Source organism: Salvelinus alpinus, chromosome 6, assembly GCF_045679555.1.
Source record: "Salvelinus alpinus chromosome 6, SLU_Salpinus.1, whole genome shotgun sequence".
Lineage (NCBI taxonomy): Eukaryota > Metazoa > Chordata > Actinopteri > Salmoniformes > Salmonidae > Salvelinus > Salvelinus alpinus.
The window spans coordinates 21566022-21592071 of record NC_092091.1 but is presented as its reverse complement, the minus strand read 5'-3'; the positions used below and the strand labels follow the sequence as shown (position 1 = coordinate 21592071).

The following is a 26050-nucleotide window of genomic DNA, read 5'->3' as shown; positions in this document are numbered from 1 at the left end:
CACAGCAGTAGCATTGTGCAGACACACACAAACAGTGTCATCTTTCATCCCTCTCTCTTCTCCCTCTCCATTTCCTAACACTCATCTCAGCCTGTTCCAGTCAGACCTGCACTAAGTGACCAATTTGTCTGTGTCTGTGTGTGCGTGTGTGTGAACCTGTGGGCATGCTGGGAGGAGGGGGAATTGGCTACCCACAGAAAGCACAAACAAAATAACCGAAATAAAGATGTATGAGAGGATGAGTTAAACACTGTATGAGGTAGAGGAGGGAGTCCACGTACCCCTATCGACGCATTTAACTCCCCCATAGTCACCTGCTTGGCGCGCTCCATGGCCTGGACCACCTGTTGTTGGTGCTGTGGGACAAGCCAAGGTAACAGTGAGATGGGGAGAGGAGAAACTTAAATAAAAGTCTGCATTTTAACTAAATGTAAATACATTCAATAAAAAAAACGTGGTACATATAGCAAGGGTTGGAACCGGTTCAGGGGACAGAACCCAAAACAACAACATTATTTTAGGAACAGAACCCAAACCAAAAACAAAATTGATCAATACTGTTCCGGAACAGAACCGTTATTTTAAAAGCATGTGAACCGGTTAACACTAGAACCACCATAGGCCAACATCCACCAACGTTTGATTTTGTAAATAAATTTAAAAAACAGCCCCAAAAGCAAATCTTTGTCCTGCTCCTTCCCTGACTTCCTAATGTTTGTATTTTACACTGCTCATTTGTCAGAATTTTGAAATCATAAACAGAAAAAGTATTGAGCCTTTTTACTTGTTTTTTCCCCACCTATTCTTAACTGTAGGACCTTATAGTACCCAGCCAGGCGCTAATGGGTCCCTCTCTCTCGCCTCACTGAATGAATGAATGACAAATGGATGAATGGGCAATAATTGTGCACCTTACCCCACAATTCATTTTTAAATTAAGCCTAACTGAATGATAAGGAGGGTGAAGAGGTTGATTTAATTTAGAAAGACAATAGTCTAATGAGAAGTTTGTTATGCCTATTTTATCAGCGGCAAATCATTTGACCGCACGCCTTGCGGGTTGATACCTTTCTCTTTTACATTTGACCGCACGCCTTGCGGGTTGATACCTTTCTCTTTTACATTTGACCGCACGCCTTGCGGGTTGATACCTTTCTCTTTTACATTTGACCGCACGCCTTGCGGGTTGATACCTTTCTCTTTTACATTTGACCGCACGCCTTGCGGGTTGATACCTTTCTCTTTTACATTTGACCGCACGCCTTGCGGGTTGATACCTTTCTCTTTTACATTTGACCGCACGCCTTGCGGGTTGATACCTTTCTCTTTTACATTTGACCGCACGCCTTGCGGGTTGATACCTTTCTCTTTTACATTTGACCGCACGCCTTGCGGGTTGATACCATTCTCTTTTACATTTGACCGCACGCCTTGCGGGTTGATACCTTTCTCTTTTACATTTGACCGCACGCCTTGCGGGTTGATACCTTTCTCTTTTACATTTGACCGCACGCCTTGCGGGTTGATACCTTTCTCTTTTACATTTGACCGCACGCCTTGCGGGTTGATACCTTTCTCTTTTACATTTGACCGCACGCCTTGCGGGTTGATACCTTTCTCTTTTACATTTGACCGCACGCCTTGCGGGTTGATACCTTTCTCTTTTACATTTGACCGCACGCCTTGCGGGTTGATACCTTTCTCTTTTACATTTGACCGCACGCCTTGCGGGTTGATACCTTTCTCTTTTACATTTGACCGCACGCCTTGCGGGTTGATACCTTTCTCTTTTACATTTGACCGCACGCCTTGCGGGTTGATACCTTTCTCTTTTACATTTGACCGCACGCCTTGCGGGTTGATACCTTTCTCTTTTACATTTGACCGCACGCCTTGCGGGTTGATACCTTTCTCTTTTACATTTGACCGCACGCCTTGCGGGTTGATACCTTTCTCTTTTACATTTGACCGCACGCCTTGCGGGTTGATACCTTTCTCTTTTACATTTGACCGCACGCCTTGCGGGTTGATACCTTTCTCTTTTACATTTGACCGCACGCCTTGCGGGTTGATACCATTCTCTTTTACATTTGACCGCACGCCTTGCGGGTTGATACCTTTCTCTTTTACATTTGACCGCACGCCTTGCGGGTTGATACCTTTCTCTTTTACATTTGACCGCACGCCTTGCGGGTTGATACCTTTCTCTTTTACATTTGACCGCACGCCTTGCGGGTTGATACCTTTCTCTTTTACATTTGACCGCACGCCTTGCGGGTTGATACCTTTCTCTTTTACATTTGACCGCACGCCTTGCGGGTTGATACCTTTCTCTTTTACATTTGACCGCACGCCTTGCGGGTTGATACCTTTCTCTTTTACATTTGACCGCACGCCTTGCGGGTTGATACCTTTCTCTTTTACATTTGACCGCACGCCTTGCGGGTTGATACCTTTCTCTTTTACATTTGACCGCACGCCTTGCGGGTTGATACCTTTCTCTTTTACATTTGACCGCACGCCTTGCGGGTTGATACCATTCTCTTTTACATTTGACCGCACGCCTTGCGGGTTGATACCTTTCTCTTTTACATTTGACCGCACGCCTTGCGGGTTGATACCTTTCTCTTTTACATTTGACCGCACGCCTTGCGGGTTGATACCTTTCTCTTTTACATTTGACCGCACGCCTTGCGGGTTGATACCTTTCTCTTTTACATTTGACCGCACGCCTTGCGGGTTGATACCTTTCTCTTTTACATTTGACCGCACGCCTTGCGGGTTGATACCTTTCTCTTTTACATTTGACCGCACGCCTTGCGGGTTGATACCTTTCTCTTTTACATTTGACCGCACGCCTTGCGGGTTGATACCTTTCTCTTTTACATTTGACCGCACGCCTTGCGGGTTGATACCTTTCTCTTTTACATTTGACCGCACGCCTTGCGGGTTGATACCTTTCTCTTTTACATTTGACCGCACGCCTTGCGGGTTGATACCTTTCTCTTTTACATTTGACCGCACGCCTTGCGGGTTGATACCTTTCTCTTTTACATTTGACCGCACGCCTTGCGGGTTGATACCTTTCTCTTTTACATTTGACCGCACGCCTTGCGGGTTGATACCTTTCTCTTTTACATTTGACCGCACGCCTTGCGGGTTGATACCTTTCTCTTTTACATTTGACCGCACGCCTTGCGGGTTGATACCTTTCTCTTTTACATTTGACCGCACGCCTTGCGGGTTGATACCTTTCTCTTTTACATTTGACCGCACGCCTTGCGGGTTGATACCTTTCTCTTTTACATTTGACCGCACGCCTTGCGGGTTGATACCTTTCTCTTTTACATTTGACCGCACGCCTTGCGGGTTGATACCATTCTCTTTTACATTTGACCGCACGCCTTGCGGGTTGATACCTTTCTCTTTTACATTTGACCGCACGCCTTGCGGGTTGATACCTTTCTCTTTTACATTTGACCGCACGCCTTGCGGGTTGATACCTTTCTCTTTTACATTTGACCGCACGCCTTGCGGGTTGATACCTTTCTCTTTTACATTTGACCGCACGCCTTGCGGGTTGATACCTTTCTCTTTTACATTTGACCGCACGCCTTGCGGGTTGATACCTTTCTCTTTTACATTTGACCGCACGCCTTGCGGGTTGATACCTTTCTCTTTTACATTTGACCGCACGCCTTGCGGGTTGATACCTTTCTCTTTTACATTTGACCGCACGCCTTGCGGGTTGATACCTTTCTCTTTTACATTTGACCGCACGCCTTGCGGGTTGATACCTTTCTCTTTTACATTTGACCGCACGCCTTGCGGGTTGATACCTTTCTCTTTTACATTTGACCGCACGCCTTGCGGGTTGATACCTTTCTCTTTTACATTTGACCGCACGCCTTGCGGGTTGATACCTTTCTCTTTTACATTTGACCGCACGCCTTGCGGGTTGATACCTTTCTCTTTTACATTTGACCGCACGCCTTGCGGGTTGATACCTTTCTCTTTTACATTTGACCGCACGCCTTGCGGGTTGATACCATTCTCTTTTACATTTGACCGCACGCCTTGCGGGTTGATACCTTTCTCTTTTACATTTGACCGCACGCCTTGCGGGTTGATACCTTTCTCTTTTACATTTGACCGCACGCCTTGCGGGTTGATACCTTTCTCTTTTACATTTGACCGCACGCCTTGCGGGTTGATACCTTTCTCTTTTACATTTGACCGCACGCCTTGCGGGTTGATACCTTTCTCTTTTACATTTGACCGCACGCCTTGCGGGTTGATACCTTTCTCTTTTACATTTGACCGCACGCCTTGCGGGTTGATACCTTTCTCTTTTACATTTGACCGCACGCCTTGCGGGTTGATACCTTTCTCTTTTACATTTGACCGCACGCCTTGCGGGTTGATACCTTTCTCTTTTACATTTGACCGCACGCCTTGCGGGTTGATACCTTTCTCTTTTACATTTGACCGCACGCCTTGCGGGTTGATACCATTCTCTTTTACATTTGACCGCACGCCTTGCGGGTTGATACCTTTCTCTTTTACATTTGACCGCACGCCTTGCGGGTTGATACCTTTCTCTTTTACATTTGACCGCACGCCTTGCGGGTTGATACCTTTCTCTTTTACATTTGACCGCACGCCTTGCGGGTTGATACCTTTCTCTTTTACATTTGACCGCACGCCTTGCGGGTTGATACCTTTCTCTTTTACATTTGACCGCACGCCTTGCGGGTTGATACCTTTCTCTTTTACATTTGACCGCACGCCTTGCGGGTTGATACCTTTCTCTTTTACATTTGACCGCACGCCTTGCGGGTTGATACCTTTCTCTTTTACATTTGACCGCACGCCTTGCGGGTTGATACCTTTCTCTTTTACATTTGACCGCACGCCTTGCGGGTTGATACCTTTCTCTTTTACATTTGACCGCACGCCTTGCGGGTTGATACCTTTCTCTTTTACATTTGACCGCACGCCTTGCGGGTTGATACCTTTCTCTTTTACATTTGACCGCACGCCTTGCGGGTTGATACCTTTCTCTTTTACATTTGACCGCACGCCTTGCGGGTTGATACCTTTCTCTTTTACATTTGACCGCACGCCTTGCGGGTTGATACCTTTCTCTTTTACATTTGACCGCACGCCTTGCGGGTTGATACCTTTCTCTTTTACATTTGACCGCACGCCTTGCGGGTTGATACCTTTCTCTTTTACATTTGACCGCACGCCTTGCGGGTTGATACCTTTCTCTTTTACATTTGACCGCACGCCTTGCGGGTTGATACCTTTCTCTTTTACATTTGACCGCACGCCTTGCGGGTTGATACCATTCTCTTTTACATTTGACCGCACGCCTTGCGGGTTGATACCTTTCTCTTTTACATTTGACCGCACGCCTTGCGGGTTGATACCTTTCTCTTTTACATTTGACCGCACGCCTTGCGGGTTGATACCTTTCTCTTTTACATTTGACCGCACGCCTTGCGGGTTGATACCTTTCTCTTTTACATTTGACCGCACGCCTTGCGGGTTGATACCTTTCTCTTTTACATTTGACCGCACGCCTTGCGGGTTGATACCTTTCTCTTTTACATTTGACCGCACGCCTTGCGGGTTGATACCTTTCTCTTTTACATTTGACCGCACGCCTTGCGGGTTGATACCTTTCTCTTTTACATATGACCGCACGCCTTGCGGGTTGATACCATTCTCTTTTACATTTGACCGCACGCCTTGCGGGTTGATACCTTTCTCTTTTACATTTGACCGCACGCCTTGCGGGTTGATACCTTTCTCTTTTACATTTGACCGCACGCCTTGCGGGTTGATACCTTTCTCTTTTACATTTGACCGCACGCCTTGCGGGTTGATACCTTTCTCTTTTACATTTGACCGCACGCCTTGCGGGTTGATACCTTTCTCTTTTACATTTGACCGCACGCCTTGCGGGTTGATACCTTTCTCTTTTACATTTGACCGCACGCCTTGCGGGTTGATACCTTTCTCTTTTACATTTGACCGCACGCCTTGCGGGTTGATACCTTTCTCTTTTACATTTGACCGCACGCCTTGCGGGTTGATACCTTTCTCTTTTACATTTGACCGCACGCCTTGCGGGTTGATACCTTTCTCTTTTACATTTGACCGCACGCCTTGCGGGTTGATACCTTTCTCTTTTACATTTGACCGCACGCCTTGCGGGTTGATACCTTTCTCTTTTACATTTGACCGCACGCCTTGCGGGTTGATACCTTTCTCTTTTACATTTGACCGCACGCCTTGCGGGTTGATACCTTTCTCTTTTACATTTGACCGCACGCCTTGCGGGTTGATACCTTTCTCTTTTACATTTGACCGCACGCCTTGCGGGTTGATACCTTTCTCTTTTACATTTGACCGCACGCCTTGCGGGTTGATACCTTTCTCTTTTACATTTGACCGCACGCCTTGCGGGTTGATACCATTCTCTTTTACATTTGACCGCACGCCTTGCGGGTTGATACCTTTCTCTTTTACATTTGACCGCACGCCTTGCGGGTTGATACCTTTCTCTTTTACATTTGACCGCACGCCTTGCGGGTTGATACCTTTCTCTTTTACATTTGACCGCACGCCTTGCGGGTTGATACCATTCTCTTTTACATTTGACCGCACGCCTTGCGGGTTGATACCTTTCTCTTTTACATTTGACCGCACGCCTTGCGGGTTGATACCTTTCTCTTTTACATTTGACCGCACGCCTTGCGGGTTGATACCTTTCTCTTTTACATTTGACCGCACGCCTTGCGGGTTGATACCTTTCTCTTTTACATTTGACCGCACGCCTTGCGGGTTGATACCTTTCTCTTTTACATTTGACCGCACGCCTTGCGGGTTGATACCTTTCTCTTTTACATTTGACCGCACGCCTTGCGGGTTGATACCTTTCTCTTTTACATTTGACCGCACGCCTTGCGGGTTGATACCTTTCTCTTTTACATTTGACCGCACGCCTTGCGGGTTGATACCTTTCTCTTTTACATTTGACCGCACGCCTTGCGGGTTGATACCTTTCTCTTTTACATTTGACCGCACGCCTTGCGGGTTGATACCTTTCTCTTTTACATTTGACCGCACGCCTTGCGGGTTGATACCTTTCTCTTTTACATTTGACCGCACGCCTTGCGGGTTGATACCTTTCTCTTTTACATTTGACCGCACGCCTTGCGGGTTGATACCTTTCTCTTTTACATTTGACCGCACGCCTTGCGGGTTGATACCATTCTCTTTTACATTTGACCGCACGCCTTGCGGGTTGATACCATTCTCTTTTACATTTGACCGCACGCCTTGCGGGTTGATACCTTTCTCTTTTACATTTGACCGCACGCCTTGCGGGTTGATACCTTTCTCTTTTACATTTGACCGCACGCCTTGCGGGTTGATACCTTTCTCTTTTACATTTGACCGCACGCCTTGCGGGTTGATACCTTTCTCTTTTACATTTGACCGCACGCCTTGCGGGTTGATACCTTTCTCTTTTACATTTGACCGCACGCCTTGCGGGTTGATACCTTTCTCTTTTACATTTGACCGCACGCCTTGCGGGTTGATACCTTTCTCTTTTACATTTGACCGCACGCCTTGCGGGTTGATACCTTTCTCTTTTACATTTGACCGCACGCCTTGCGGGTTGATACCTTTCTCTTTTACATTTGACCGCACGCCTTGCGGGTTGATACCATTCTCTTTTACATTTGACCGCACGCCTTGCGGGTTGATACCTTTCTCTTTTACATTTGACCGCACGCCTTGCGGGTTGATACCTTTCTCTTTTACATTTGACCGCACGCCTTGCGGGTTGATACCTTTCTCTTTTACATTTGACCGCACGCCTTGCGGGTTGATACCTTTCTCTTTTACATTTGACCGCACGCCTTGCGGGTTGATACCTTTCTCTTTTACATTTGACCGCACGCCTTGCGGGTTGATACCTTTCTCTTTTACATTTGACCGCACGCCTTGCGGGTTGATACCTTTCTCTTTTACATTTGACCGCACGCCTTGCGGGTTGATACCTTTCTCTTTTACATTTGACCGCACGCCTTGCGGGTTGATACCTTTCTCTTTTACATTTGACCGCACGCCTTGCGGGTTGATACCTTTCTCTTTTACATTTGACCGCACGCCTTGCGGGTTGATACCTTTCTCTTTTACATTTGACCGCACGCCTTGCGGGTTGATACCTTTCTCTTTTACATTTGACCGCACGCCTTGCGGGTTGATACCTTTCTCTTTTACATTTGACCGCACGCCTTGCGGGTTGATACCTTTCTCTTTTACATTTGACCGCACGCCTTGCGGGTTGATACCATTCTCTTTTACATTTGACCGCACGCCTTGCGGATTGATACCATTCTCTTTTACATTTGACCGCACGCCTTGCGGGTTGATACCTTTCTCTTTTACATTTGACCGCACGCCTTGCGGGTTGATACCTTTCTCTTTTACATTTGACCGCACGCCTTGCGGGTTGATACCTTTCTCTTTTACATTTGACCGCACGCCTTGCGGGTTGATACCTTTCTCTTTTACATTTGACCGCACGCCTTGCGGGTTGATACCTTTCTCTTTTACATTTGACCGCACGCCTTGCGGGTTGATACCTTTCTCTTTTACATTTGACCGCACGCCTTGCGGGTTGATACCATTCTCTTTTACATTTGACCGCACGCCTTGCGGGTTGATACCTTTCTCTTTTACATTTGACCGCACGCCTTGCGGGTTGATACCTTTCTCTTTTACATTTGACCGCACGCCTTGCGGGTTGATACCTTTCTCTTTTACATTTGACCTCACGCCTTGCGGGTTGATACCTTTCTCTTTTACATTTGACCGCACGCCTTGCGGGTTGATACCTTTCTCTTTTACATTTGACCGCACGCCTTGCGGGTTGATACCTTTCTCTTTTACATTTGACCGCACGCCTTGCGGGTTGATACCTTTCTCTTTTACATTTGACCGCACGCCTTGCGGGTTGATACCTTTCTCTTTTACATTTGACCGCACGCCTTGCGGGTTGATACCATTCTCTTTTACATTTGACCGCACGCCTTGCGGGTTGATACCTTTCTCTTTTACATTTGACCGCACGCCTTGCGGGTTGATACCTTTCTCTTTTACATTTGACCGCACGCCTTGCGGGTTGATACCTTTCTCTTTTACATTTGACCGCACGCCTTGCGGGTTGATACCTTTCTCTTTTACATTTGACCGCACGCCTTGCGGGTTGATACCTTTCTCTTTTACATTTGACCGCACGCCTTGCGGGTTGATACCTTTCTCTTTTACATTTGACCGCACGCCTTGCGGGTTGATACCTTTCTCTTTTACATTTGACCGCACGCCTTGCGGGTTGATACCTTTCTCTTTTACATTTGACCGCACGCCTTGCGGGTTGATACCTTTCTCTTTTACATTTGACCGCACGCCTTGCGGGTTGATACCTTTCTCTTTTACATTTGACCGCACGCCTTGCGGGTTGATACCTTTCTCTTTTACATTTGACCGCACGCCTTGCGGGTTGATACCTTTCTCTTTTACATTTGACCGCACGCCTTGCGGGTTGATACCTTTCTCTTTTACATTTGACCGCACGCCTTGCGGGTTGATACCTTTCTCTTTTACATTTGACCGCACGCCTTGCGGGTTGATACCATTCTCTTTTACATTTGACCGCACGCCTTGCGGGTTGATACCTTTCTCTTTTACATTTGACCGCACGCCTTGCGGGTTGATACCTTTCTCTTTTACATTTGACCGCACGCCTTGCGGGTTGATACCATTCTCTTTTACATTTGACCGCACGCCTTGCGGGTTGATACCATTCTCTTTTACATTTGACCGCACGCCTTGCGGGTTGATACCATTCTCTTTTACATTTGACCGCACGCCTTGCGGGTTGATACCATTCTCTTTTACATTTGACCGCACGCCTTGCGGGTTGATACCATTCTCTTTTACATTTGACCGCACGCTTTGCGGGTTGATACCTTTCTCTTTTACATTTGACCGCACGCCTTGCGGGTTGATACCATTCTCTTTTACATTTGACCGCACGCCTTGCGGGTTGATACCTTTCTCTTTTACATTTGACCGCACGCCTTGCGGGTTGATACCTTTCTCTTTTACATTTGACCGCACGCCTTGCGGGTTGATACCTTTCTCTTTTACATTTGACCGCACGCCTTGCGGGTTGATACCTTTCTCTTTTACATTTGACCGCACGCCTTGCGGGTTGATACCATTCTCTTTTACATTTGACCGCACGCCTTGCGGGTTGATACCATTCTCTTTTACATTTGACCGCACGCCTTGCGGGTTGATACCATTCTCTTTTACATTTTACTTCGTAAAATAAGCTGTTATGGGACTGTTTTATTTACTAAAACTTTATTACTAATAACATGTATTGTAAGGGAAACGAACATGTGCTATGTGTTGCAGTAGGTCTTTAGAATAATGTGAAACATTATTTGCGTCTCTTTCCAGAGATGCAAACGATGCCAGCCCACTGAATGAATGACAAATGGATGGAATGAACGATAATTGTGCAAGTTACTTCACTATCAAATTTAAAATGAGGCCTAACTCAATGATGAGGGTGAAGAGGTTGATTTAATATAGAACAACAATAGTGTAATGATGAGCTAATGTTATGCCTATTTATCAGTGTTTCATTTTAATACTTTGACCACATGGCTTGTAGGTTGATACCTTTCTCTTTTACGTTTTACTCTGTAAAAATGACCTGTTACAGGACTGTTTTATTTACTGTAACTATTACTAATCAAATGTATTGTAAGGGAAACGAAAACATGCTATGTGTTACAGTGGGCCTTTAGAATAACGCAAAACATATCCTTGACTCTATCCAAGTTGATGAGCAGGAAAGAAACAATGACAGCCAGCCTGCACAGCTGGCTGAAGAACTACTAAAATAGTGATTTTGTCAGACAGCATAGGCAACAGCTCTATAGAGATTAGACGATGACTTGGAATGAAATAATAATAATTTTATTAAAGTCATGAGAATAAATGGTTACTAAGTGATAAGCAGTAAATGGGCCATCACTACCATCATAGGACTTAAATTAATGTTTTTACTCTGTGTCACAGCATCTGTGTTAATGTGCGTGTCTGCTTCCTGGTGGTACTGTACATCTGAATGTTATACTGGGACTTCTTTGTTACGAGGAGCATGCATGTGCACCAGTCTGTGGGTGGATGTCAGAGAGATATTGAACGTGTTACTGATGTGTTAATATGCATGACCGTATGTATGTGTGTTTCACCTCCTGTGACAGGAAAGGGATGAGCTGGGCACAGATCACATTCAGGCGCTTGGCGATCTCCGTCTGCAGAAAAAAAGAGGGCGAGTGTGTGAGGGAGGACACTGTGTTTTTGTGTGTGCTCATCAAAGCAAAACACACACCCAAAAACCTTAGCAGGGCTGGCTGCGAGGGCCAGTGTGGTAAATATTTCAGCTCCACACATCTGGTCCATGCAAATCCAAACACTGCCAGGGAGCCCAGCTAAAATATTCATGGCCAGCATCTGTGTGTGTGTGCCTACCTGCTGGGGGTCAGTGGGCTTAGCCATGGGCGTTTGCCTCTCTGATCCACACAGCTCTCCCTCCCTCCCCTCATTAACTTAGCGGTGGCCCCCAGCAAACCTGTTAAGACCAGTAATGATATTCATGGAGAGATCATGATGACAACATCATTATGACTGGGGGTCATTAGTCTTGCTGACAGCTAGCCTCTGCTGTACTGTTTCCCTCTCTCCGGCAGGCCACACAGCCCCACACCATTCTCTACTAAGTGATTTATTGATGCTGTGGTGAACTCCCACCCACATCCTCCTTCACACTCTTCTTCCTCTCCTTCTCGTCCCCCCCCCCCCCCTCCATCCACTTCCCTCTATTCTGCAGACAGGCAGTGCCCACCCTTCAGCACTCTCCTCCATACATCCATCAGCTCCCTCCCCAGGGAAACACAATGATTTCTTGTTAGAGAACGCCAACTACTGAATGTCATCTTCAGGAGAGAGGGAGCCAGGGAGATTGGAGAGAAGGGCAGCACGGTGGGAGAGAGAGAATGAAAATGAGAGCAAGAGAAAGAGGATAAAGAGGGGAGAACAAAATGGGAGAGTGAAATGAAAGGGGAGGCTCTTGTGCATTTGAGGAATTGACAGCCAATGAGGCAGGATGCATAAGGAGGAGAAGGAAGAGCTAGAGAGAAAGAAAGAGAGAAGGAAGGAGGGTGATTTGTGTGGCTTGTCAAAAGGAGAGCGATTGAGATGGCGAAACGAAGGGAGAGAGCAGACGCTCTGAAGGCAGTGACCTGATTTAAAGTGAAATTCAGCAGCATGGACTGTATACCTGCAGGAGAGAGGGAGGAAAAGACTAACAGAGATGGGCAGACATGGAGGTTGTAAAGGGGGGGTATATGAGAGAGAGAGAGGAGGAGGTTAGAGAGAGAGAGAGAGAGAGAGAGAGGAGGAGGTTAGAGAGAGAGAGAGAGGAGGAGGAAGAGGTTAGAGAGAGAGAGAGAGAGAGAGAGAGAGAGAGAGAGAGGAGGAGGAGGTTAGAGAGAGAGAGAGGAGGAGGAGGAGGTGAGAGAGAGAGAGAGAGAGAGGAGGAGGAGGAGGTGAGAGAGAGAGAGAGAGAGGAGGAGGAGGAGGTGAGAGAGAGAGAGAGAAGGAGGAGGAGGTGAGAGAGAGAGAGAGGAGGAGGAGGAGGTGAGAGAGAGAGAGAGGAGGAGGAGGTGAGAGAGAGAGAGAGGAGGAGGAGGTTAGAGAGAGAGAGAGGAGGAGGAGGTTAGAGAGAGAGAGAGGAGGAGGAGGTTAGAGAGAGAGAGAGGAGGAGGAGGTTAGAGAGAGGAGAGGAGGAGGAGGTTAGAGAGAGAGGAGGAGGAGGTTAGAGAGAGAGGAGGAGGAGGTTAGAGAGAGAGGAGGAGGTTAGAGAGAGAGGAGGAGGAGGTTAGAGAGAGAGGAGGAGGAGGTTAGAGAGAGGAGGAGGAGGTTAGAGAGAGAGGAGGAGGAGGTTAGAGAGAGAGGAGGAGGAGGTTAGAGAGAGAGGAGGAGGAGGTTAGAGAGAGAGGAGGAGGAGGTTAGAGAGAGAGAGGAGGAGGTTAGAGAGAGAGGAGGAGGAGGTTAGAGAGAGAGGAGGAGGAGGTTAGAGAGAGAGAGGAGGAGGTTAGAGAGAGAGGAGGAGGTTAGAGAGAGAGGAGGAGGTTAGAGAGCGGGAGAGACAGAGGAGAAGGTTATAGAGAAAGAGGGAGATACAGAGGAGGAGAAAGTTATAGAGAAAGGGGGAGAGAGGGAGGGGGGGAGAGAGGGAGGGGGGGAGAGAGGGAGGGAGGGAGAGAGGGAGGGAGGAGGGTAAAGTCAGCAGCGGTAATAGAGAGGAATATTGAGGGGAGTAAAGAGGATGTTCCAGCTGCTCCTCTCCTCTTGTCTGTCTAGAAATAAGAATTCTGTTTGCAGATCCTATTAATGCAACAGCAGCACAGTATCATGGGTCCACCATGGGCGGATTAGCATTTTGTGCTGGAGGCCAGTTCACTAGATTCTCCCAGCAGCATAGCATACATACATAACTCCTCTAGACCCAGATTGACTAGAAAGGCAGGGAGGCAGAGATGACAATGGAAGGCGGTTGTACTCACCTGTTTGTGCATTTCAATATTAAGGCCGTAGGACATCTCGTAATACTGTAAAAATGAGACGTAAATCGATGGTTATACATTTGCATATATGTAGATCTACATATATGCAGATCTAAGCCTTTCAAGGCTAGATGAGTGGGCGAATCGTTTTGTTTCATTTATTTTGTGCCCTCAGCTCCAAGCTATGCCAACCTGGCATGTGAGCCCAGAGATCGTGTGTCAATCAATCGGTTCAGAACAAGGATGGAAAATCATCATCGGGCAGAGCTCAAATAATTTAAAAAACAGACGTCCCTTATGTGACATTCTGACATGTCATTTTCAACAGGGTTGGTTGAGGAGTAAGTAGTGAGTGGTTTGTCAGCTAGGTAGAAGAAATAAAGAGATGGAAGCGTGTGTGTGTGTGTGTGTGTGTGTGTGTGTGTGTGTGTATGAGACAGCTGGCTGTTTGTTCTGTCGCTGTGCCAAGATTCAGAGCTGTTGCTAGGCAACTTGCAGACTCCAAAATCCAGAGCCCAAAAAAAGAAGCGAGAAATGGGTAGAGTGCCAGGGCTGTGCCAGGCTCCCACATAGCTCCTTTTGCAACAGTGGGGCCTGGCACCACACAGTCAGCTGCGGTTAGGGGGCTCTCTGATCACGCCTCATCTGAACACCGCCTGCTCTAAGGGAATGTGGAGGATTACCCATATTTGGGCTGGAGACAACACACGTGTGGTCCATGTGGTTTCCAGTGGGGGTGATGTTTAGTCCCTTGCCAGATGCTGGCATCAGTGGTGTTGTGTAGTCAACACACACAGCCAGTCTAACCCGAGACAGTTCCAAAAAAGGTCCAGTTGCCAGGACCACAAATACAAATTCCATCTAGACATTGTTGCCCTAGAGCACACAAAAAACTATACATACCCCGGCCTAAACATCAGCGCCACAGGTAACTACCAAAGCTGTGAACGAGCCGAGAGACAAGGCAAGAAGGGCCTTCTATGCCATCAAAAGGAACATAAAATTTGACATACCAATTAGGATCTGGCAACAAAAAAAAAACTTGAATTAGTTATAGAACCCATTGCCCTTTATGGTTGTGAGGTCTGAGGTCCACTCACCAACCAAGAATTCACAAAAATGGGACAAACACCAAATTGAGACTCCGCATGCAGAACTCTGCAAAAATATTTTCTGTGTACAATGTAAAACACCAAATAATGCATCCAGAGCAGAATTAGGCTGATATCCACTAACAATCAAAATCCAGAAAAGAGACGTTAAATTCTACAACCACCAAAAAGGAAGTGATTCACAAACCTTCCATAACAAAGCCATCACCTACAGAGATATGAACCTGGAGAATAATCCCCTAAACAAGCTGGTCCTGGGGCTCTGTTCACAAACACAAACAGACCCCCAGGACAGCAACACAATTAGACTCAACCAAATCATGACAAAACAAAAAGAGTAGGGAGTATAGGAGGGGGCTGAGCGCGTACCCTTGTGGAGGTAGGAAACACCTCCAATTCGCTGATTCTCAACACTATGGCCACACAAGGTGCGTGCTCAGCCCCCTCCTGTACTCCCTGTTCACCCATGAATGCGTGGCGATGCACGCCTCCAACTCAATCACCAAGTTTGCAGACGACACAACAGTAGTGGGCTTGATTACCAACAACGACAAGACAGCCTACAGGGAGGAGGTGAGGGCACTCAGTGTGGTGTCAGGAAAACAACCTCTCACTCAACGAAACAAAGGAGATGATTGTGGACGTCAGGAAACAGCAGAGGGAGCATCCCCCTATCCATATCGACGGGACAGCAGTGGAGAATGTGGAAAGTTAAGTTCCTCGGCGTACACATCACAGACAAACTGAAATGGTCCACCCACACAGTCTGGTGAAGAAGGTGCAATAGCGCCTCTTCAACCTCAGGAGGCTGAAGAAATTTGGCTTGATACCCAAAACCCTCAAACTTTTACAGATGCACAATTGAGAGCATCCTGTTGGGCTGTATCACCGCCTGGTACGGCAACTGCACCGCCCACAACCGCAAGGCTCTCCAGAGGGTGGTGCGGTCTGCACAACGCATCACCGGTGGCAATCTACCTGCCCTCCAGGACACCTATACCACCCGATGTCACAGGAAGGCAAAAAAGATCATCAAGGACAACAACCACTGCCTGTTCACCCCGCTGCTATCCAGAGGGCAAGGTCAGTATAGGTGCATCAAAGCTGGTACAGAGAGACTGAAAAACAGCCTCTCTCAAGGCCATCAGACTGTTAAACAGCCATCACTAACACAGAGGCTACTGCCAAATACAGACTTTATTTATTTAGAAAAAAATGTAACCTTTATTTAATTAACTAGGCAAGTCCGTTAAGAACAAATTCTTATTTACAATGACGGCCTACCAGGGAACAGTGGTTAACTGCCTTGTTCGGTGGCAGAACAACATATTTTTTACCTCGTTAGCTTGGGGATTCGATCCAGCAACCTTTCGGTTACTGGCCCAAAGCTAAAGTGATTAGGCTACCTGCCCCCCCGAAATCATTGCCGACTTTAATAAATGGATCACTAGTCACTTTAATAATGCCACTTAATAATGTTTACATATCTTGCATTACTCATCTCATATGTATATACTGTACTTTATACCATCTAGCTAACCATGTGTATGTGACAAATACAATTTGATTTGAGAATTCTTTCCAATGTGTCAAGTAGTTAACAAAAAAAAAATTTGCAAACTAGAACGCTATTTGGCCCTAAACAGAGAATAGACAGTGGCAGAACACCTGACCACAGTGACTGACCCAAACTTAAGGAAAGCTTTGACTATGTACAGACTTAGCGAGCATAGCCTTGCTGTTGAGAAACCTGGCTCTCAAGAGAAGACAGGGTATGTGCACATTGACCACAAAATGAGGTCACTTCGTAACCTGCCAAATGTATGACCATATTAGAGACACATATTTCCCTGAGATTACACAGATCCACAAAGCATTCGAAAACAAACCCGATTTTGATAAACTCCCAAATCTACTAGGTGAAATACCAGTATGCAATCACAGTAGCAAGATTTGTGACCTGTTGCCAGAAGGGCAACCAGTGAAGAACAAACACCATTGTAAATACAACCCATATTTATGTTAATTCATTTTCCCCTTTGTACATCGTTACAACACTGTATATAGACATATGACATTTGAAATGTCTTTATTCTTTTGGAACTTCTGTGAGTGTAATGTTTACTGTTAATGTTTATCTACTTCACTTGCTTTGGCAATGTTAACATATGTTTCCCATGCCAATAAAGCCCTTGAACTGTCTGCCTGCTCAGTGAAACACAATAAATCTCAACTATTCTCCTGCAGACAAGGATCATCAGCATGGTGTTTGTTAGCACACCCATGGTGGAGTGGATTGAGTGTTTGTTGTCGACTGTGTTTGAGGGTCTCACCATAACATAGTGTCTCTGGATCTCAGTCTTCTCTGTGGCCAGTTTCTCACACTCCATCTTCAGGCTGTAAGGAAGAGGTTAAGATTTACAAGAGAGCAGATACTCATATCTATATAATAATAATACACACCCTGTTCAAATGTGTTCATACAATATATTTCAAAACGTTTTCCCACACACACAAAGACACACAGAGCCAGAAATACACACATTAACTAACACACACATCCATGTTTAGTAGGCAGTGCAGACACCTGCAGATAGATGTATGCCAGCAGAGATAGGATTGGGCAGGTGACAGGACATTATCGCTTCAGAGCACACCAGGAATAGTTGAGCTCACACTTAGCGCTTGCCTCCCAGCCAGACCAGACCTGGCTGCAGTCTCTCCCAGGACCAAGGTGTCATTGAAGGGCAGGGATGGGTCGCACCTCTCCCTCCCAATCTCCTCCCGCTCTCCATTTGTCCACCTCCCCCTTCTAATTGCCCTTGGTCTGTCCCCTCCCTCTCACTATTTATCAGTCCCCTCCTCCCCCTCTTCTTCCCTCCATTTGTCCATTTCTCCCTCTCTGACCCCTCCTCCCTCAGTCCTTCTGTCTTTGCCAAGTCACCCTGCTGTGGCCATGACCCACCATGGAACCCCAGGAATCGTCAGCCAAGCACACACACAGCGCTCCTTTAAGGAACTAGCCATCGACCTCCCCTCCACCGTGTCCTCTAACACACACATCCTCCCTCCTCCCCAGCCCAGGTACTTCACCCCGGCGGGCATGCTGCTGACTTGTTTGTGTGTAGCAGATTTATGCGGGGGAGAGCAGTGAGGGCCTGGGAAATTAGAATATGATTAATACTGCAACATTACCAGACTACAACAGGTAATAACAGCACATCCGCTCCCCTTCAGAAGGCCGGCGCTGCCACCCATAATTGACTCATTTATCACCGCCAGGGAGGAGACGGGAGGGGGAGGAGATTGAGGGATGGGAAGGGCGGGTGAGAGCTCGGGGGATTCAATTCATTCCCCTGATAAATTTTATTATAGTGGAGTAGCCCCCCCGCAGAGATCCCCATGGCAGGATTTCTGAGAAGTGACAATTCTATCCGTATCAGTTCACCATGACAAGGGTCAGTCTGGGCGTTTCCGAGGGTGACTTTCGTCAAGTTGTGTGGAGGGAAACATGCTAACACCGATGACATATACAAACACCGACCCTGGGATTAGGAATAACTGTTCTCAGATCAGGGTAAATATAATATTTTCATAATGTTTAATGGATTTACAACATGTAATTAAAGTACAGGAAACAGTCAAGCTGAGTGAAGTGGTGAGCCCTTACTGAGGTTCCAGAGGACTCTGGAGTGCTGAGGGGGCAGGAGAGATGGATTCTCAGACAGGCAGGTTATCAGGAGTTTAGAAGACTGGTATGTTGTATCCAGACTGGGATTCAGTGGGAAAGTGCATTCATTGAGGCCAAAGTCTAATTAAATCCCACAGGTCACAGACAACGCCGAAGAACATGGCTGACGTTTTACATTCTCCCAACCAATTGTGCAATTTTGTTATACGCAACTTTAACTTATTGTGTACTTCATGTTGCTGCTACCGTCTCTTATGACCGAAAAGAACTTCGGGACATTAGAAAAGCGATTACTCACCACGGACTGTAAGAAACTTTTTCCTTTAACGAGTCCGACGAGAAGGATATCCTGCATTCACTGGATCAGGCCAAGATCCACGCTTTTGCATGAAGAAAAGACGCCGGAAAAGGGGACGCAGACTGGGGGATCCTTCTGAGAAGCTGGAGGCGAGCGAGTAAACTCCCAATGCCTTCCATTCTACTTGCTAACGTGCAATCGTTAGAAAATAATATTGATTAACTATTATTAAGAGTACCCTACCAACGGGACATTAAAAACTGTAACATCTTATGTTTCACCGAGACATACCTGAACGAAGAAACAGACAATATTGAGCTGCCGGGATTTTGTTGCCGACCACCATCTACCAAGAGAGTTCTCATCTTTATTATTCGTAGCAATCTATTTCCCACCACAAAGCGAAGCTGGCACTAAGACCCCCAATTTGTAAGTCGCTCTGGATAAGAGCGTCTGCTAAATGACTTAAATGTAAATGTAAGACCGCACTCAACCAACTCTATAAAAGGCCATAAGCACATCTATCACTCCAGTGTTTAATTACTAAATTGTAATTATTTCGCCACTATGGCCTATTTATTGCCTTACCTCCCTTATCTTACCTCATTTGCACACACTATATATAGACTTAACTTCCTCTATTGTGTTACTGACTGCATGTTTGTTGATTCCATGTGTAACTCTGTGTTGTTGTTTGTGTCACACTGCTTGTGCTTTATCTTGGCCAGGTCGCAGTTGTAAATGAGAACTTGTTCTCAACTAGCCAGCTGGTTAAATGAAGGTGAAAAAAAAAGCAAAGAAGAAAATCCGGGAACTTTAAAGCAGGCAAACTTAAATCAGTTTTACCACATTTTTACCAGCATGTCACATGTGCAACCAATCCTAGACCACCTTTACTCCACACACAGAGATGCATACAAAGCTCTCCCCCGCCCTCCATTTGGAAAATCTGACCACAATTCTATCCTCCTGATTTCTGCTTACAAGCAAAAACTAAAGCAGGAAGTACCAGTGACACGCTAAACATGGAAGTGGTCAGATGACGCGGATGCTACCCTACAGGACTGTTTTGCTAGCACAGACTGGAATATGTTCCGGGATTCATCAGATGGCATTGAGGAATACACATTGAGGAATACACCATTGGCTTCATCAATAAGTGTGTCAATGACAACGTCCCCACAGTGATACATATCCCAACCAGAAGCCAAGGCTAGAGCTTTCAAGGAGTGGGAGACTAATCTGGACGCTTATAAGCAATCCCGCTATGCCCTCAGACGAACCATCAAACAAGCAAAGCATCAATACAGGATTAAGATTGAATCCTACTACACCGGCTCTGACGCTCGTCGGATGTGGCAGGGCTTGAAAACTATTACGGAATACAAAGGGAAACTCAGACGTGAGCTTCCCAGTGACACAAGCTTACCAGACGAGCTAAATGCCTTTTATGTTCACTTCGAGGCAAGCAACACTGCAGCATGCACGAGAGCACCAGATGTTCTGGATGACTGTGTGATAATGCTCTTGGTAACCGATGTGAGCAAAACCTTTAAACAGGTCAACATTCACAAAGCCGCTGGGCCAGACGGATTACCAGGACGTGTACTCAAAGCATGCGCGGACCAACTGTCCAACTTCACTGACATTTTCAACATCTCCCTGACCGAGTCTGTAATACCTACATGTTTCAAGCAGACCACCATAGTCCCTGTGCACAAGGAAGCGAAGGTAACCTGCCTAAATGATTACCGCCCCGTGACACTCACGTCGGTAGCCATGAAGTACTTTGAAAGGCTGGTCATGGCTCACATCAACAGCATCCTTCCCAGACACCCTAGGCCCACTAAAAATTCGCATACCACCCCAACAGATTACGCAATCTCAATCGCACTCCACACTGCCCTTTCCCATCTGGACAAATGGAACACCTATGTGAGAATGCTGTTCATTGACTACAGCTCAGCATTCAACACCATAGTGCCCACGAAGCTCATCACTAAGCTAAGGACCCTGGGACTAAACACCACACTCTGCAACTGGATCTTGGACTTCCTGACAGGTCGTCCCCAGGTGGTAAGAGTAGGCTTCAATACGTCTGCCACACTGATCCTTAACACAGGGCCCCTCAGGGGTGTGTACTTAGTCCCCTCCTGTATTCCCTGTTCACCCACGACTGCATGGCCAAACACGACTCCAACACCATCATTACGTTTTCTGACGACACAAGTGGTAGGCCTGATCACTGACAACGATGAGACGGCCTACAGAGAGGAGGTCAGAACTGGCAGTGTGTTGCCAGGACAACAACCTTTCCCTCAATGTGAGCAAGACAAAGGAGTTGATCGTGGACTACAGGAAAAGGCGGGCCGAACAGGCCCCCATTAACATCAACGGGGCTGTAGTATAAAGGGTCCCTCCCTTACCTCACTGTGCTAACCCGGTTGGAGTGGATTTCAACGAGAGACGCTCAACTTAGCATGTTACGTCCCTATATGCTTGGGACTACTGCCGTCCTTTGTTACGCCACTGGGGTCACCTTTTTACGGGTGTCACACGGGGTAGAAGTTGGGAGGGCCCTTCCATCTACAGGCCTTCTTCGACCTTACCTCCACTTTTCTCCCCCGCCCCAGTTAGCGTGATGTGGCTGAACGCCACCTCAGATTAGCACCACAGAGTAATTCTTGAAGGAACCCCCAACGGGGGGGCGAGGCTCAATTATCCCGAATAGATCTTGCCGCCTTCCTCCTTCTCTCTGTTAGCTCACTCTGAGGCCATTATTATTTAATTCAGTCCTTAAGGGACAAATGTAACTTTGGAAACCCCCACGTTGGGACCGCTCCCAGTCCGGGGCTCATGTTCGCACCAGTTCTAAGTCAGCTGCTAGGCGCCGGCCGAGGCAACCCGCCGGAGACCCCGCGTAAACGGGGCCGACGAGCACCGTAGCTGGGGAGATCCGCGAGAAGGGCCCGGCACGCGTCCAGAGTCGCCGCTGCCAACCGCCAAACCCAACCCATCGCCGGTCCGCCTTAGGCCTGCCGCAGGACACCACCACAATGAACCCCCACAAACGGCCCCTTGCGAGACCGCCAATGAGAGCCCCCATGATGGGCCACACGACAAACTTCCAACGGTGGCGACAGGAGGGCGGCGGAGCAACTGCTCCCCCAGCCGCGGCTCGAGCCCAGCCACGCTTCGCACCCCAGCCCGACCGACCCAGCCCTTAGAGCCAATCCTTATCCCGAAGTTACGGATCTGACTTGCCGACTTCCCTTACATACATTGTTCTAACATGCCAGAGGCTGTTCACCTTGGAGACCTGCTGCGGATATGGGTACGGCCCGGCGCGAGATTTACACCCTCTCCCCCGGATTTTCAAGGGCCAGCGAGAGCTCACCGGACGCCGCCGGAACCGCGACGCTTTCCAGGGCTTGGGCCCCTCTCTCGGGGCGAACCCATTCCAGGGCGCCCTGCCCTTCACAAAGAAAAGAGAACTCTCCCCGGGGCTCCCGCCAGCTTCTCCGGGATCGGTTGCGTTACCGCACTGGACGCCTCGCGGCGCCTGGAGCAGGTCGAGAGTTTCAAGTTCCTTAGTGATGTGGAGACCATCATGGTCCAAACATACCAATAAAGTCGTGAAGAGGGCACGACAAAACTTTTCCCCCCTAAGGAGACTGAAAATATTTAGCATGGGCCCCCAGATCCTCAAAAGGTTCTACAGCTGCACCATCGAGAGCATCCTGACCAGTTGCATCACCACCTGGTATGGCAACTGCTCGGCATCTGACTGTAAGGCGCTACAGAGAGTAGTGCGAACGGCCCAGTACATCACTGGGGACAAGCTTCCTGCCATCCAGGACCTATAATAGGCGGTGTCACTGAAGTTAGACTGTTTTCTCTGCTACCGCAAGGAAAGCGGTACCGGAGCGCCATGTCTAGGACCAAAAGGCTCCTCAAAAGCTTCTACCCCCAAGCCATTAGACTGCTGAACAATTCATAAAAATCGCCACCGGACAATTTACATTGACCCCCCCCTTGTACACTGCTGCTACTCGCTGTTTGTGTGTTACCTATGCATAGTCGCTTCACCCCCACCTATATGTACAGATTACCTCAACTAGCCTGTACCCCCGCACACTGACTCGGTACCGGTGCCCCCGGAATATAGCCTCGTTATTGTTATTGTGTTACTTTTTATTTTAGCCTACTTATTTTCTTCTTCTTGAACTGCACTGTTGGTTAAGGGTTTGTAAGTAAGCATTTCACAGTAAAGTCCAAACTTGTATTCGGCGTAAGTGACAAATAAAGTTTGATTCTATTTTTTGGGGGGTTGATTTGACATACACCCTTCCCTTGTAATGTTTGACCTTTATGTCAGCCCATCTATAACATGCAACAGCAGAGGAATATACTGCACATATACAGGCAAATATATTAAATCGATATTTATTGTGAATTTAGCACAGAAGATAGGATCACATTCAAAAAGAAATGTCACAATTCTCTCCTAGTGTGTATGGGGGGGGGGGGTCTCATTTTGTGTGTGCGACTGTGCGTGTGTGGGCATGTGTGTGTCTCCATGTCATTAAGTGACCACAAGAGCATAACGAGGGGGGGTATTTCATGTAGAAATGATTGCCTGTAATAATTAGTCCATGGCTCAGCAGCATTCAGACAGAGGAGACGAGAGTGTGTGTATAGAAAGGAGGGAGTGGATGGTGTGTAGATGGAGAAAGATTAATTGCTCCGTTCTGAACACCCCCTGTTCCGACCAGCATAATAAAAGTTCTGAATCGGTTCAAACGCCCAAAAACGTAATTGTTCATATAGTTCCTTTTCGTTCATTTTTTAAGCTGTGAAATCAACATCGTTTTCACATTTAGCTCATTAATTTACCCTACCAATTAGCACGGCTAGAGCAGCTTGCTATGGAACTTGTAAGGTAGTTGTTTACACGTTTAATTGGTCAGTTAAGTGCAGGTCTGAGATGCGACAGAAATTTTACTGGTGAGTAGAGGGGGATGAAAATAACTTCACTGAATTACAGAATGATATACATTACAGAATGATATACTATATACATAATTAACCCGTTCTCAAGATATGAAAATAATGGTTCTGTTCCAGAATACTAGAGGACATGATGGTTCTGTTCCGGAATACTAGAGGACATGATGGTTCTGTTCCGGAATACTAGAGGACATAATGGTTCTGTTCCGGAATACTAGAGGACATGATGGTTCTGTTCCGGAATACTAGAGGACATGATGGTTCTGTTCCGGAATACTAGAGGACATGATTCTGTTCCTGGAAAAATGTAGCCATTTCCCAATTTTGGGGTTTGTTCCCTGAACCGGTTCCAACCCTGGTGGAGATAGTAGAAAGAGAGAGAGAAACACAGTGTGAGAGTAAGACAGAGAAATAGAGAGAGAAAGAGTGATATGGAGTCTGCTACATGTCGGCATGCTCTGCTCTCCCCATCTCTCCCTCACGGTGACAGCAGATAAGATGATCATCGGAATGCGCTACGAATCTGCAGCCTGCCAGCACTCAGACAGCTCTGTCAGCAGAGCACCATTACCCCAAGCGCACACACACACACACACACACACACGCACCGCACACGTGCCACCAGACCTACACTAAACACACACGATCACACAGAAGTATGTTTGTGCGCTGCAGTGCCCACACACTCGATCACATGCACACACGCACTATACCTCAATCAAAACAAACGTGGTCTCATTAAAATACCATAGTGTAATTGCAGAGTATATTGCATGGTTCCAATGTGTGTCAGAGCTGTAGCAGCAGGTGGCTATGCTAAACCTCTGCTGCTACCTCTCCTACCCACACACCTGCCTGGGGTTCATTAGGCCACGCAATGGTTCCATTTCAAAACGTCTTGCAACAGAACATTTAAATGAGCGATTGTTATTGGATGAGTCCAGGTGGTCGTCTTCACCTTGTTCCCAATGAGCGCGTCAAGGCTTGGACACAAAACGCCCCACTGACAGCTAGAGGGAAATTAATATACACAACAGATGCATGCGTGTAGCAAAGTCTTATGAATAGCGTACGGTGTGGAGTAGGACAGGCCGACTGGTGTGGAGTAGGACAGGCCAGCTGGTGTGGAGTAGGACAGGCCAGCTGGTGTGGAGTAGGACAGGCCAGCTGGTGTGGAGTAGGACAGGCCGACTGGTGTAGAGTAGGACAGGCCGACTGGTGTAGAGTAGGACAGGCCGACTGGTGTAGAGTAGGACAGGCAGGATGGTGTAGAGTAGGACAGGCCGACTGGTGTAGAGTAGGACAGGCAGGATGGTTGTTTGTGTTGTCGTGCTCGGGGTACATTAAGGTCATTTACCCCCTCCAGGTGTGTGGATGTTCATTTTACATCTAATTCATTATTAATGAGTTTTTCCTCTGCAGTAACTCAGCACATTCTCCCTCCATCTCAGTCCCACCTCATCTCGTCCTCTCTTTTAAACCCCCGCCCCCAGCGCTCCACTCAGTGTAGCCTTTCAAGGGTGGGGGCAGTGCTCTTTGTACTAACTAGCATGTGTGAGTTTACAGTAAAGACAGTGTGCGCACACATGAGACTAGTTTACTGTACAGACGGTCCTTTCATGAATACATGCTCAGACCCACCCTGCTCACTTAAGCACCAACCAGTAACCACCAAACACATGCTCAGTCACACACAATCCCACAAAGACAGGCTGTGCCACACACACAAACAACCCTGAACCACCAACCTTGAGACAGACATAAACCCAATGTTCCGCTCACACACAGTTGTTTTGAGCACAGTCCTGGTATCAAAACAGTGTGATCCTGTCAGAGCAGAAGAGAGAAGTGGGTACTCTGTTCTCTGAGTGGCAGCATGGTAACAGTATGAGAGCCTCTCCTCCACGCTACACCTCCATACACAACAACATCAACACACTATGTTAGATGTGTGCCGGCGCTGACGTTCGTATGGAAACAGTGTTTCTATGTCACACATTCCCCAGTCAAGACAGATCCGTGCGTGCGCGCGCGTGTGTGTGTGTGTGTGTGGGGGGGGGGGGTTGTGTGTAGAGAGAATTACTGTAATGAGAGCCCCATGTCAGCAGCTCCCTCCAGTCTGCTGATTAGAGGTTGTTTAAAGAGCAGCTGCAGAACACACACACAAAACTAACTTGGCAGGCACAAACAAGTTCATTTCATGAAG

The 26050-nt window shown here is 47.2% G+C and overlaps 1 protein-coding gene across 6 annotated transcripts in view; it reads right to left on the bottom strand.

Annotated features, from left to right (window-relative positions):
• Positions 1 to 26050, bottom strand: part of LOC139578352 (transducin-like enhancer protein 1) — a 67707-nt gene that overhangs the window by 28253 nt on the left and 13404 nt on the right. For 5 of the 6 annotated variants that reach the window (XM_071405819.1, XM_071405817.1, XM_071405820.1 and 2 more), the window contains 4 exons: positions 17179 to 17242; positions 13734 to 13778; positions 11358 to 11420; positions 282 to 356 (listed from right to left, as the gene is read on the bottom strand). In XM_071405819.1, coding sequence (XP_071261920.1) covers positions 282 to 356; positions 11358 to 11420; positions 13734 to 13778; positions 17179 to 17242 — 247 coding nt within the window. The remainder of the gene's footprint in view (positions 1 to 281; positions 357 to 11357; positions 11421 to 13733; positions 13779 to 17178; positions 17243 to 26050) is intronic. The other variant, XM_071405818.1, reaches the window with a different exon arrangement.